Genomic DNA, 15708 nt, shown 5'->3' on the forward strand with positions numbered 1-15708 from the left:
CAAGAAAACTGGCTTGGGGGATCCGATAATTATGGGGGCGGGGCGGGGACCAGTCAACACTTCAAGACTTAAAAACCTTTAAATCAGCAGAGGGCGCAATTTACAGGGTCATGGCCACCGGACATGACAACTAGCTGTATAATGGGGACTAGTCGTCATGGATTTCTTGTTTTTGAGAGCCGGATCAGGCTTTAATCTGGTTATCATGAATAAGTATGCGTTTTATTCAGATCACGCGGATGGTGATCGACGGTAATAATATGCAAATGATGGCTGGAATGAGTGCTTCACGATCCTGTAGGAAGGCCCTACATCATACATGCAAGCCTTCGAAAATTGCAACATGCATCTCAGATGTTCGGATCTGACCACACGCAACATCACGCTACATGTACCTAGGGATATGGGCGGGGAGGGGTCAACTTTATCACACCAAGTTGTGAAATTCCCTAAAGCCTTTAGAAATTTCACAAATTGATGGTGCCAGTTTTGATGCCCTCAACATGCTAAGTGGTTCACCAGTGCATGGTCTTGAAGCTTCGAAACAAAGTCTCCAATGATAATTACATGGACTTTGTGCCCCGGTGACTTCAAGAAAGATCTTCGATAAACATCATGGGCGCGCGTCGTTCGGTGAGAGCCAGTCGCTTGTAGTCGCCTCTAAGCGATCGAACGACACCACGTGAACAAAGATCTTATTGGACAACTTCCTAAGGAGTGGAGAAACACCAAACTGAGACGAGCATCGGCCGAGACTGTCGATTGACCTAGCTTTGATGGTCCAGAAAGCCTTTAGTTTGTCTCAGCACAGCGTGGAATCTTTTAAATACAGTTACTTTTTTTTAACACACGGCAGTCATGTTGTGCGCTTAGTTTACTCTCGGTGTAAATGGTCCAGTAAAAAATCTTTGTGTTCAATATTCTTTGCCACTTAGTCGTCTGAGTGTGTAAATAAGCCCTGAACGCTTTTTTGCGCGGGGGGGGGGGAATAAAAACCCAACGGAAAGACAGAAGGACAGCCCGCCCCCAGACAGCCAGACAACAAAGGGAAAGACTACATCGCGCCCAGGTACCGCGCACGCGATGAATGAACATACTCACACGGGTCAGTAATCTCATAAATAATCAACCTTTGATCGTCCTAAGTAGTCGATTCATTGCAGTTTTTCGCGGCATATAGAGTTTGCAGTTGGCAAGACCTTTGATGGCGGCACTGCATCACCTGGCTACGATTTCAGCCATGCTGTCGCACATGCAATGAAGATTCGAACTCCTGAAGTGAGTACTTTAGGCCTACGCTTTTCTGTTTACAAAAAGTTGTAGAGAAATCGAGTGAAAATCCATTGAGCCATTGAGCTAGGGAACAGCTCTGACCTTAAGCACACGGCAGACATGACTGTGATTTCTCATGTCTCCTAGTTAGGTTTTTCTGTCCCCTAATGAACACGCGTTGGACACTGTTGCCTCAAAATGTCTACTCAGAGGGTTAACGTTTTGTTTAGGTTTTTTCTCTATGTAAAAATAAAAACGAGGTTGATTTAAGAATTAATCTCACAAGAAATGGCCGGCTGGGACCTCAAGTAGACACAAAATAGAAAAAAAACAACAACTCAGACTTGCTTCAGGGTCACTAACCTTTATTCAAATGACCATCAAAGATACCAGGCCGTGTCCAAATCGCTTGGCTACAACTTGAAATACATGTAACACACGACCCTCTGCGAGCGGGCTGTGGCAACGACCATGGTAGGCTCGTGCGTAATTTCAGGCCAAAGCCGAGTGGAGTGAACATTGCCTAGGTCTTGTAACCTGTGGACGAGAGCTGTGACATCTTCCAATGTAAACGCGCATGGGTCTAGTTCTTGGCTTGTAGGCTAGCAGGAGCATTGGGATCCATAACCTGCTGTTGCCAGACTGCTGGTTATCACAATTGTCACTACATTACAAAGCTGTTGTTTTATCTATACGTGCCACTGTAAAGTTCTTAATTCAAAGTAGTTTGGTCTTTCCTGTTGTAGATGAACCGAAAAAGGCATTTCTATTGAAATTAATGCAGCTAGGCTAGGGCTGGTGTAACTTGACAAAAATAATGGAAGTAAATGTTTAGAGAGTCCCGGGCTGCATCCGAATCTGATGTCTAGAGCTAGGTCTAGGTCTTCACTCCATTGGAAATACTCGGACTCGGAGACGGGCAGATAGTTAGGCCTCGCCGTAGTTTATAAAGCCCGTTTTGGATCCGGCCCCAGCTTCAAGAATTTTGGTTTGGGTTTGATCTTGCTTTGAGCCGGTTTCTTTTTTTTTGTCGAGGAATATAGGATTCAAGCTAGAATCGGGGGATACCAGATGGGATTTGCCGGATACCAGACTGGATGTGGGAACTGCATGATCAGATTTATTAAACAGAAGGGGAGAGGCCGTGTTGTACATACATAATGAACAGGCAGGCCTAGCTTAAAGGGGCATGCATGGGGTAGCTTTGCAAAAGTGCCTCAAATCAGGGCACACGACGTTCTGCAAAATGCACAAAACGTTACTGACTGGTGGCCCCTGCTTCACACGGTTTAGCTAGTCGATCTTTCTGGGTATCATGAGCCGCCAGGCCGAAGACAAGTCACAATAATGAAAGCTGACTCCAGGAGGAAGGCAGCTTTCCGATACCGAAGAACCGCGGTTCAAAACACTTGTTATGCGATGGCTTTCAAACTTTCGGCAATACCTCATAGAAACATGACAGTCGAGAGACAGCATGGTATTGGTCCGTTTCTTTTCATGCTTACTTTTGTTCCTTTTCACACAGCCTACCGTTTAAATACCCAGTGTACCCATGACAGTGTTTTGTATTCCAACTTGCAGGTCGAAATCTCGCAGTCAAAGTGTGACGAAAAAAATGATGCAAAATGAATCTTTAGCCCCCGGCTGCCGCGGAGGTGAAGAGTGACGCTTGCCTCAACTCCACTCAATAATCAGCACTCACCGCACTATGAAATAAACCACAACGCAGGCATTTAACATCGTTTGTCATCATGGTGAAGTCTTATCATCATCCATATCGCCGCCTGACTGATCCGGAGATCTCCCTCACGAGGCCAGCTGCGGCTCTGAGACGGACCACCACAACCGTGCTCGTCATGGTGGTTGTGGCTGTCGTCGCGACGCTCATCATCATCGGTTCTCTGGTGGCGTTTCTTTCCATCCTCGCAGGCGAGCCGCGGGTGTCGTCGGACTCAGCGACGACACCGGTGGATCTGGGACCGCTATTGGAAAGACTGAGTTCCCTGGAGCGGGAGGTTGCCGATTTGAAGGCAGCGTGTCGACGTCGTTCGATGCCAACTAGGGAACATCAGAACCAACAGCCCTCTGACGAAGCGAGCTATACAACGGATTCACCGGCTCTCTTAGAGTTAATACAAGTTCAAGCAAAGGTAATCCTCTGTTGCAAGTTAGAAAGGAATCAAAATTTATTTATTTTTTTCCTTTTTCTCCTTCTCTTTGCTATTTTCCTGAGGCGTTGGCGACCTTTCACCCCTTTGAGGTTGCGCTTCTTGCTGATTCTGCTCAAACGCTCCATCGTGAGCGGGTTCAATGTTTTTAAACAGAGAAACGTCTACACGCCATTATTTGTGCGTGGGGTCTGTCACATAGAAAACAAGGTCCGTTCTCTGTGCTGTTACGGATCCAAAGCAAGATTCTGAAAGAGTTGAAACTTGTCTTAAAATCTTTTCCTGTCAATTTGCAGTAGAACGTTTCGGTTATGATTCATAGCACGTGATCAGCGATCCGAGAATCAGATTACCAGAATTTATTCAGGCATTATATGAAAGCTAACCGATGTGCCAAAAACCACCACACAATCCGTTCATCAGCGTGTCATTTTGCAAAGTGATGCAAAGAGCACTTATTTAGCATAAACTGTATACGATTTTTTGCCACTGACCTTCACTGTATATATTAATTAAAGGGAATATTTATGTTAAAGGGAATCATTGGATGCGTTCAATTAGGTATATGTACCATGAATTAATAGGGTTAAATTTCGTCTCTATACGGCCTTGATTGTTTGACACAGCACGCACAGTAGGGTTGCCCCGTGTATCGAACGCAAGGACTTTTTGTCAGCGTGTTTGTGTATTATAAATACACGTCTTTTGTGGACAACTTTGAAAAAAAAATTATTTTTATTTCAGCGGTGTCTGAGAAACACATAAAATCAAAGCTTAGTTCACTATCTGTCAATTTCTGTTCAATTTTACGTGTGATCCGATGACCTTTGGAGGAAATTTTCCTCCTGGATTGTGACCCTTATAAAAGCAGTTGGGAAACCTGTCGCCATTTTGAAAACTGATACCGACACTCCTTAGCAAACTGGACCTTTTTAGGGCACTGATTTCATCTAAATCCCCACAAGCTGGTTTTCCTATTGGTAGCTTCCACCTTTCTATTCTGCACTCCTTCCACCTTTCTATTCTCTACTCTATAGTTCATAAGTGAATTTTGGGATTATACTGACCTGCATCCCCACGCCAGATGCCCTTTCAAACGCCAATTCAACATATCTGGTCTATTCCCTGGCAACAAGCGTCGCGAAAATAATGGGGTTGACACCTCTAATTAGGTTCCTGGTTATCATCACAAAGTTTATTTCAAATGATGTTTTAAGTTTGAAATGTTGAGCGACAACGTACGAAAGCGACGGAGTCGTTCCTGCATACCAATTGCTCACCGTCTTGTTTGCGTGCGACCGATCGAAAATACCTTTGTCCAAAAATCAGTTTCTTACAGTATTGTAGATGAGAATTTGCCAATCTTTGTACAGAAAATTGAAGGTATTTTAAGTAGCGATACTGTTTTCGGGGTTATAGCAGGGTACATTTACAGGTTGCTGACTTTCTTTGAAGCTCTGTAGTCTGCTTCACCGTGAGAAAAGAGATCTCCTTGGGGTCTAGCTAGTCTTACCACTCCAATTGAGGCAGTCGATAGTTTTTTACGAATACAACAATGCTATACTTGTACAATTTCCCAGCACATTCTGTGTGTGACGGCGGGGGAGTTTACCACAGCACTCAACATTGTTACAAAATACAATGAAATTTGCTTGGTGTTCAGTACCAAGGCCGTTGCTATTCTAGGGACTGCCCCGTAAGCCTGCGAATGAACTTTGATGTTTACTCGTTTCTTTTGTTGCGTGACCAAACTGCTCCCAGGGGAAAATCCCTCCGTAAATCTGGGTTGCTTTCTATGAAATGTCGGGTGAAGGTTGAAAATTGGGAATTTGAGTAGAAGTTGTGTTCACACTTTGTGGTAAATAATTCATGAAAATAACATTCTCCTGTATATCTGTTTCACGTATATAAAGCACGCACACGCAATGCCGCAAATGCCAATACAAACAGGTTTCCGATTAGCCATGAATTTTTCAAATGCTGTAATACGGGCGATTCACAATAGAGAATAGATCCACCAAGAGTTTGCAACACGTTGGCCAATCATAACGCGCGAAATTAAGTTAATTTTACGACGTTGTGGGCGAAGAAGTGTCATAAATGTCGATTTATGCGGTTTTCGAGGGTTCTCCTTTTATTCGGCATCTTCACTGAGTTAAAAATAATCCCATGCAGTTGTGTTGACTGTCGCGCGTGATAAGATGACATGCAGTTTGTGTCTTGTTTAAAGTCACATAAAGGCCCTAACAAGGCACACAAAAGGCCCAATCCGCATAAATCATAGTAGTCGTGGTGTCGCCAAAGTGAGCGGTTGCTGTCCATTTTTTTTATTGCAGTGAATAGTAATTCTGCGAAAATCTGTCACGAGTTCCCAAATAAAAAGTGGGACTTTTGGACCTTCGTGACTTATATCTGACTTACATCAGTGTTTGTTTTGTGGAAATGTAAAACAGCCTGGCAATGAACTTTGCCCATTGTTACTCGAAAAAGGTCGATTTGCATGCCCACTGGCAAGATCAGCATCGACTAGGGGATCCTTTGAAAATATTTACCCCTGAACGAGAGCCTAATTGTGAGCATTTCTTTGTCAGTTGAAAAACTTTAAAGTGGTTGAATAACAATCTTTAAAACTGATATTTCATTGCCAATTACAATTCGTAATGGAATAATGATTTCTTCCTCCTTGTGAAGATAAACCTTTGCCACATTCAAAAGGTGCATCATGGGAATGGATGACAATAAACAATGCTATATGGACTAACCATAGAAGCAAAACATTGATCATTAACCTAATTAAATATACTTCACATCGAGTAATCAGGTCAAAAGTAAAACCCATGGCTTGTTTGTTACCCGGTTCTTTTTGTGGCGTGAAACGTTAATTACCATTAGAAAAGCTGAACTCTAACTTTTCTTGCTCTGCAGACACCATCCCGAGAATTACCATCGGTGACGGTTTCAACTTTTCCACCACTTGACGGTGAATCGGCCGATATCGTATCGGTTGAGCAGCAGGTCAGCAAGTCGCCACACCAGCAGCACCGGCGACCAAGATCACGAGATCGTGTTGGACCGTCCCGACGGCACAGCGGAGACTCTCCCGACGACCAGGCTGGGCTGTCCACAAAGGCGGCAGCCCCGTTGGAAGACGGTGGGTCACAAGGTCGCAGTAGCGGAAATGCCAAGAGGCGAAGGGATAGGAAGAGAAACCGCTCTCCCGATGAGGGTCGGCACGCTCCGGAGCCTTCAGGGCCTCCAGAGGACTCGGGCTGCAGACACTGCACTGGTAAGTTGAACGTTTAGTGTTGTTCCTCAGAACTGTTTTACAGGAACATGCCAAGCTTTCCCGAGAAGCTTGGTCTGTTTAGTTTGCTAATTAATATTCATTTGTGGAAACATTTTGGATTTTTGTCCAACGCGAAGGAGCGTTACCTTTTCACGGATATAAACATACTATATTGTACTGCTAAAAGTCTGGTGCCATATTAACATTGTTACATCCCATGCTGACCCATTTATGACAAATAGGGGTCAGGATATGCACCCTCCTAAGAGTAGCGATAACGGCAGAGCTAATTTTTAAATGTAGCTGCAATGCATGTTTCTTCGACACATTTTTTATGCATCTTTGTACTTTTCTTCAATGTATTAAAACTCTTCCACACTCCTACTTGTTTAAAAAAATTTGGTACACTTTCAAATACTCAAAATTATCCATGTTTTCCCAGACAACTGAGGGCGCTGTTGCTGTGAAGTCATATAGGGAAGACGTGGTTCAGTGCACATGTATTTCTGTTCAATTGGTGAACCCAGAATTTACTAACTGAAAACATTCTGAGAGAGAGATTGACGGTTTATTATTGCTACGTATGTACATCAACAACAATGAATCAGCAACGAAGAGAAAATTAAGTACAAGAAAAACTACAAAACGCAGTACTTTTTTGTGTACAAACGAAAGTAACAATGAGGCTTCTTCCTGAGATGACATCACAGTCTTGCTTATGAATATGGAAATACTCATCAGCATAATACCCCCAAAAGGTATTAAAATACCCCTTGAAATAGTTAAACCGAAGTTGAGAATACGATTTACTGAGGCACAAAAGTGCATTTTACAGGTCTGTATTCAAAACATTGATTGCAGCTACCCTTTAAACTTTATGCCCTGAAATTTCAAATAGGATACGAATAGATGATATGGGACCGTTAAAGCTCATCTGCTAATTTGCATAAAGATAAAGCCACACAATACAAAAATTGTTAATTGGAGTCAGCACTGTAACTACCCTTTCTTTCAATATGAGAATCATTACAATTAACCATGTATTATTCTGTGATGGTTATAGATGCAATATAATGACGTCATTTCAACAGATGTCATATCTGTATGCGTAAGACAGTGTTTTACAAGACATTGCCGTGATGTTGAAATTGCTAATTCACTCCTTGAATGTCCAATGTATCCCACTGAGAATGTATTCGAACGACATCAGTCAGCGAAAAAAACAGAGGGCGCCATTTTTCGCTTAACAGATAGAATAAACCAGGCACGGGTTTAACTGAGCAAGTTTATACAGGCCTCTCAATTTCAGAAGCGCACGCTCAAAATGGAGGTCGTTCGAGACAACGTCGGCCCATTTGGCTCAGCCGTACCGTAACTCACACCCACTTAACTGGTTCGAACTGAATAGACGTCAGGGTGCTTTGTTCTCAGAATGGCCTTGCCTTTTGACACAATGAACTTTTTCATTCACGTATAAAAAAAAGCTGCTGGTGCCACTCTGAAACAAGTGCTGAGACTACAGGTGCCCAGTGTTGCCCTGTGCACGATTTTGGGGTTATCTTGTGGAAGAAAAACAAATTAAGCGAAGGTTAAGGCATCCCAGCAAAGTATCCAAACGAAAAGACGACATCTTACATCAATGGAAGTGATTTGCTGATGAACTCACTGTGGATTTACCATTCCAGGGAACATGTTTGGAATAGCAGCTCACATCGAGGGGAACCGGTTTGGCAACATTCCTATCTTAGACAGAGGTAAGGAGAAATGATCTAATATCATAAATTAACTCAAGTATTTATCGGTGATGTCATTAGAGCTGCACATCAGATTTACTTTGTGACGTCATCTGCTCCCTGGTATAAAAGTCCACCAGAAGGAATTTTTAGGACTTGCCATTTGATAACCACATGGAGTAATCTTCTCAGAAAATTGGCATAGGTTTCCCATTGCCGTCGTAGACTCGTTTCAAGTAAGTTAATCTGCATGGTAAAGAATGATTATTGAGAAGTGTGATGCGGTTGCTAGGCAACAAACATCTAAATGAGCATTTTAATTTGGTTCTATTTGATTATACTCAGATTTCTCCTTAATACTCATGATATTTGCCCATTTGAAAGCAATTAACTCTTAACATGCATCGTGTTTTTAATGTACACATTAGCCTTATTTTTTCATCTCCTGGCTTGACATCATAATTTATCCTCGCTCCATATCAAGATCCGACACCCCTTGGGAATTTTAAGACTAGCTAATTCATACATATAGTTGTACCCTTTCACAAATGTCTTACATTTGGTCATTAACCCACGACTAAAGAGTGAGCCCTGGCTCCTGGTGTGTAATGTGGCAATTCAGTGGCAGTCTCATTTTGGATTTGTCCGATATTCACAGAAAACAAAAGTCTGGTCAATGGACTATTGAAACTCAATGATCCTTTTATTATTAGGCAACGTTTAACTTATTTGAAGTCTTCGAAAGGGCAGTTTTAACACCCGTTGATTAAATCAATGACGCACTTTCTTACAGATGGATGGATAAGTGGTCTTACAGTGTGGAGAATGTCTAGCCACACCCTTGAGACTGAGCAGTTTAAACTCAGCATTCTTGGTGGAGTCACCGTTAAGGAGAGCGGCTTGTATTACGTCTACAGTCAGGTACCTTGTTAGTTTTCGCAAAGCAGTCATTGACTAACAAGCATACAGTATATCCAAATTTGGTCAGCCTTGAACCCTGCATTTGAACAATTCACGTGGAACTTAGTTTGCTCATCACGCTGCCGTTGGCTGCTCTCTAGCGTTGGTCTCTGCCATCTCGCACAGTTATTTTCAAGCAAATGTTTCTCTCCATTCTTACTCGAGACAACCAGCAAAGTGGCTGTGCCACAGGGCCTGCTTCCAATGGTCGACTATCCATCTAACTGTCTATAGTTTTGGTTGATATTGTCGGAACTGTTATGTACACTTAACCATAGTCGTCGCTGAAACTTGTCCAGAAAGGGTACTGCCGTTTCCTGCCCCCCACATACACGTCTTCAGTTTAGAAATGTGACTCTCATTCAAATGCGACTTCATACACCAGTTATCAGCGTACCCTCAAACGTTGAGGTCCACGTTTCTTGTTTCCTCTAAGGTTCTTTTCTACGACCCAAACAGCACAGTGGGCCAAAGTATCTGCATCAACGACCGCCCACGCTTCACGTGCACCAAGTCGAACATCAGCGACGAGGCCAAGCAGAGCACGTGCTTCATTGGTGGGGTGGTGCGCATGTCTGCTGAGGACCAGGTTAGAATCAAGCTGTCCATTCCTGGCCTGACCGTCGCACTTTATCCAGACACCACCTATTTTGGGTTGTTCAGGGTTGCTTAGGGCCCTAATGTTTCTTGTTTACTTTTAATTAAGATTAAACAACACTGAAACAGAGCCCCCTCCCCCAAACACACAAACCAGAACAGAACCTCCTCAAAAACAGCAACATCAGACCAATGAAACCTCACAGTTTGTGCTTGCGCAGACCTAACTACTAGGGGGAACATTTACGTCCCGAGGATTTTGCAACAAGTGTCCCTCCCCATTAAGTACCTTGTACCCATATTTCTGTACCAAGTGCCCCTTTTCCATAATGAGTGTCATTTTTACCCCACGTGTACATATCGTGTAACAAGTACTACCGGTACCCTCCCCCCACAAGTTCCCTTTTTCACGAGCACACTTTGTACACAGACGCCACCGAATACGCAAGGTGATTGTGAAGAGCGCCGCTTGTTCCCTGCTGTGTGCCCTGAACAGCGCCGCCCACACAAAAAAGATGTCCCCTGTCCGCTGTTCGATTTTATGGAGGTTGCATGACCGTTACAAACCCACTTACCTTTCAGGAAGCAGTTTTTCACATGTTACCCCCGAACCTTCCTTGGTTAGAGTTGGTTTCGAAAGAAAAACGACTTTGTAGTTGACTGTTGAACAGGTGAACTCGTGAGTTTGTGTCACCAATGATTTTCCTTTAGGTATTTTGTTCAGCTGTTTGTATTTATTAAATTGATGGTTACTTGAGTTATATACATCGTGGCAAACCTATTCAATACCCCTTTTATACTTTTATAGGTGTGGTCGCATTGCTTCCATTGTTAAACGTGCATTATTGCAAGTAGAAGATACCTTAACGCAACGTTCATGGTGCAAGCACCATGCAATATGTCAAGGGTCGGAAACCCTTGATTGAGACAGGGCATTTTACATACTAAAGCCTGTCACGCGTCAGAGGGAATTTCTGTACTCAAACTCAAAGCTAAAATCGAGACACTGCCACCCTTAATTTAGGCACCATGTATTCAGCATCCTTAGTTTTAGCTTTTGATAAGGCATCTTGTATTCATCATTCCTTGTATTCAGATTTTTAAGGTAAAAATTCAGACTAAGATCAGTTTTGTAGGGGCTTGGGTCATTTTGAGAAAAAAATGGAACAACATCACTGCCTTCCGCGTATCACATTTTTGGGGGTAAAATGAATGGTTAAAGAACGATTGTGCAATAATTGTATTAGCACGACTATGATCGCCTCATGAGTGTAAGACACCTCGGTCATGAGGGCAGTATTGCTTACAGGTGGTCAACCTGAGGTGTTCATGAACTTGAAGTGCGTACTTGACTTGGTCTAAACATACGCCGACGATTTAAAATAAACATATCACTTGTAAAATCAATGCTTGAATGTGGTGCGCATAATGAGTGGTGGTTGATCTGTGTATTATCATTTGGTGAATTTGTGAGTGTAAATCTTTGTTTCTCAGTAAACCACGACTTTGATCGATTTGAAAACTTAAAAGTAACGTCATGACTCATGAGTATGTCACACAAAGCTTAGAAAATGTACAAAATATTCCTTTGGGTTATGGTATGAAAGGTTCTCATAAGTTCATAGAATCCATATCTAGTTCTCTTCTAATTTTGTTTGTGTTTATTTTTCTATGGCTTATACAGATTTTGAAAAAATGTGTCAATTTTTACTTGTTGTTTGATCGGAAATAATGTCATTTTTATGCTACTTTGCTTCACTCATACGCATGAAAAACGATTTTAGTGTCACAGAACGTCAGAATGAAGGGACAGACACAAGGATATTACATTTCCAGAGTTCATTATACATAATGGGGAATGGGTCTTGCACTTGCACGGTGTTTGATGGAAAATACTGTCAAATGGAATGGAGATTCAATGCAACAAATAAACTTAGTTCTGCCATCAGCATTTTCTATATTTGCAATACTATCTATTTGTGTCAATGATTGTCAAAATGTTTAACCTGTCATCCCATTCAAGAATAGTACTCGTTCTTCCCAAAATACTGTGCTGTGCAGCCGCAACCATGGACTCGTTCGTGATTTCAAATCAAGTGATTCAAACGAAGCCTATTTAGGGCATATTCTTCTAACATATCGCCATTAGCCTATTTGAGGGGTGACGGACACAAAAGGGGGGAGCTGTTTGGTTTGGGCAAAATTTGCTGTGTTTACTCCAAACTTAACCATTTTAAATAGCGCCCTCCTATAAACTGCGAAAACTGTGGTGTTAAAGAGAACAGATTTTGGTGTTATTGTGCCCGCCACGCTTCAGAAAGGCTAATGTAAACCACAATCTTTATGAACCATTTATAGTTCTTGAGTGAAAACTCACGACGCAGACACAGCATTACCCGAGTCTCTTGACGAGGGATGATAGCCCGTCATTGGATGGTAAATGTCGTCCCGGTAAAAACGCACAGATTTCTTCTGTCTCAGACTTTCTGTGCTCGCCTTTAGGATGCTGTTGACGCTAGTCCGAGCCGTCGATTCTTTCATATTTACGCTCTTTGAAGGCTGCGTCTTGGCAATGAATTTCGCGCGCCGTGCGCGTGCGGTGCTGGTTTGTTTCTTACGAGTCGCTATTTCCCTCAGATGGGGTACGAGGTTGGATTTTCCTCTTTGACTTCTCCAGCGTGATGACTTGCTCAGGGCAGTTCCCGCTTGCAGGTCCCAGTGGAAGGACTGTCTCATTTCCCTCCTGAAGTCGTCTGTCTTCAGCCGCCTTTGGATCTCCTCCACTGTGCGGCACGTCTTGCAGTTAGACACGATGTGGCCGTGTCTGCAGGTGGGGCCGGTCCGGGTGCCGGACGATGACGCCGGCTCGGCCAGTCGTGGCGAGTCCGAACTCACACTCGGGCCGTGGCCCGGATCACGCTGGATCGAGCTCATGGCTTTCTTCAGAATCCCTTCCATCCGTGAGGGTAAGGACTGAACGCTCGCGTTCACCGTAAAACCCCGATGGTAAGCAAGATCACTGTCCAGTCCTATCATACTCTGCGTTACTTCAGTGCCTGCAGTTTTTCTCTCACGCTGGTCAAGTGGTTTATGAGACACAGTATTCTGCGTCTTCTCGGTTTCCTCGATTCTTATTGGCTGCTCAATCGGATATGTGAGGCTTGGAATCTTGAGTCGTTTTAAAGGTTCGGGTGTTGTGTAAGGATTTTTGGTTGATGGCAAAGAGCCCACAGGATGCACACATTTCTTGCAATACTCCATGTCCAATCCATGTTTCAGGCAAACAGTCTTTTGACCGGCCAGTGCGTTCTCCTCCTCAACATTCCCCATGGGTTGCACTGGCTCTGGACTCGGCGTATCGAGTTCTACTCGCGGAAGGGATATGTTGATCTGGACTTTCTGCTTTGGAGCCGTTGGGATTTGTGGCACGGGTCGAGGTCTTGGGAGTATTCCAGGATGATACGCAGCGCCACCAACGCCACTACTGTTTTCTTCAGTATCGCATATTAGTGGCGTTTCTGTTAGAGTTACGGCATCCGTGGTTGCTGCTGATGCTTTGGCATTCACATCGTCGCTCCTGTAACTTATAAACCCGCCTGGTTTTTGTTTGTTGGCCTTAACTGAAGCGTCATTACTGTGCGAGTGGCGTTGGGTTTTACAGTGTTGCAAGCGGTCAAACTGATCATCTGTCCGAAGGATAACGACCCTCTTCACGGTACCGTCTTTCTGGACGATGTCCCAGAAGTCAGTCCCTTCTCCCCGCTGTTTCCCCGGTCGTTTTCCCGTCGATCTGTTCAAACCTGTCCCGGACTGCAAGATTTCGGGGAGGTATCGATCCTCCAAGGCCTTCTTGTCGGCATCGGTCAGGCTCCCGTAGAGTCTCCTCAGGTCGTCATCGCTGGTCCGTAGAGGTGACCGGCCCTTGCGCGGCTTGTAGCTCAGCGCCGCCTGGAGTCGATTACTGGTAGCGACCGTCGGCTCCCTGACTCCGCCTGCCCTGGCTGCCAGCTCCAAGTGGGCACGGCGAAGCCTCCTGGCGTGCTCCGTGTACTCCAGCATGGACCGCTGGAGTCCGCGCTGCTTCTCAATCCGCCGACTCTCCAGCATTGCCCGCTCGGTGGTCTCCCTGAGGATCGCTTTTGCCCGCGCGAGGGAGTCATAAGGGCTTGCCCCATCATCTCTGATAGCTGAAAGGTCTGACATTATTGACTCCTAGACGAAGTAAGCTTCATTCGGCTGGGTGCCCTACATTCTTATGCGACGGGTATTCGGCGATGTACAGCTCGAGGGATTTGTCAACCAAACAAACTTGCACTCCGCTTATCTCTGTCTAATGACATTGGTCTTGACCCGAATACGATACAACAACTTCTGAAGGATAGAGTTACCAGACACGACGTTGTAAATGCCGACTTTGCTACTCCGTCCAAGGAATACTAATGAAGGTGTAGGTGGTGACATCTCTGCCGCTATCACAAACTACCAAAATAGAAATGAAAGGAAGAGACATTGTTTTGGGTGCTGAGGTATGAAAGAAATCGAGTTTGAAGAGAATTGTTTGACGACTGATAATTCACGAAGAGTTCGCTCCAATTCCTTGGCTAGAACAAGATTTCATATTCATGTAAACGTGCATTTCCCCTGAAACCTGCATGATTCAGACGGATGATACAACTCAAACAGGTTTGTAAAGCACGGACGTGTCCATTGCTTGCACTGGATATAATCATCGTGGCACTGCGTATCTGCTGCTTACACCGAGGAAGCAGCATACAATAGGGTTCGTGTTTGATGGACGAACCAGGACACGAAAGACGAACTTAGTACATGCAAGAAACATAGCAAATCAAGACTACATTAATTGGAAAAGGAAAGAATGGTGCAGAAAACCTCACCTTTATGAAAAAACAACGCAAATCATTCATTTCGAACTTCGACGCTGGTGATTTTGCTCATTTTCTTACATGGGAATATGAGACGTGAATATATTATTCAAATGGGAATTATTATTCATAATACAATGATAACTGTCAGTGGAAACATTGCCGGTGTCTAGCACTAAAGGGCCGCGAGTCATAAACAAGAAAACGATCAACAAAACCTACCATTCCTTTTATTGACAGGGTAACCGATGCGCTAGACTGCATTATCCTGGCCGCACTTTTATAATTATCTGCCTGAAACACATACACCGATGCCATTTCGATGAATAAATTATCGGCCAGTCGCGGACTGCCATTCAGGGACGAAGCCGTTTTGAAACAGCAGTACATGAGCTTCCATCCTCAACATGAGCAGGTTTCGTGTTCTCTCAACGTGGTGATGACCACAGTTCCTCCGGTGGTGTACGTGCGCAGAGATATTGGCGTATCGATCCCACTATGGCTACGAGACCTGTGCCTCATTCAATGCCCAATCAATATCCATGCTCTCTTTTCGAAAACCAGTTTCTACTTAGCAGTTACATGCAAATGAGATTTGACCCACTATTAGTTGTTTCCCCGGTAGCAGACGGAAAAGACCGCCGAGGCAATAGGATGGGGTGCAGGCTACGGAGTGAAGGAGATGGCCACCAGGTGCAAAATACGAAAGAAATGGGAATCATTACAAAAGCGATGTGAGCCCCTTGTTCCACATAAACACGGGCTGGGCTCTGCACAGAATGTTTCCCCTTATCTGATGAACAGCAGAA

At 44.0% G+C, this 15708-nt stretch overlaps 2 protein-coding genes across 2 annotated transcripts; one reads left to right on the top strand and one right to left on the bottom strand.

Annotated features, from left to right (window-relative positions):
- The first annotated feature begins 1118 nt into the window (after window positions 1-1118).
- On the top strand, window positions 1119-11983 carry LOC110989945 (uncharacterized). Its single transcript, XM_022254670.2, has 6 exons — window positions 1119-1278; window positions 2854-3422; window positions 6366-6726; window positions 8412-8480; window positions 9253-9380; window positions 9856-11983. The coding sequence occupies exons 2-6, from the start codon at window positions 3024-3026 to the stop codon at window positions 10090-10092; spliced, it is 1194 nt and encodes a 397-aa protein (XP_022110362.2). The 5' UTR covers window positions 1119-1278; window positions 2854-3023; the 3' UTR covers window positions 10093-11983.
- LOC110989944 (uncharacterized) lies at window positions 11841-15696 on the bottom strand. Its single transcript, XM_022254667.2, has 2 exons — window positions 15122-15696; window positions 11841-14495 (listed from the first exon to the last, which is right to left on the bottom strand). The coding sequence occupies exon 2, from the start codon at window positions 14217-14219 to the stop codon at window positions 12390-12392; it is 1830 nt and encodes a 609-aa protein (XP_022110359.2). The 5' UTR covers window positions 14220-14495; window positions 15122-15696; the 3' UTR covers window positions 11841-12389.
- Window positions 15697-15708: the final 12 nt, after the last annotated feature.

The sequence above is a fragment of the Acanthaster planci genome, linkage group LG05, assembly GCF_054643075.1.
Source record: "Acanthaster planci isolate LZ-2023a linkage group LG05, COTS_SCS, whole genome shotgun sequence".
Lineage (NCBI taxonomy): Eukaryota > Metazoa > Echinodermata > Asteroidea > Valvatida > Acanthasteridae > Acanthaster > Acanthaster planci.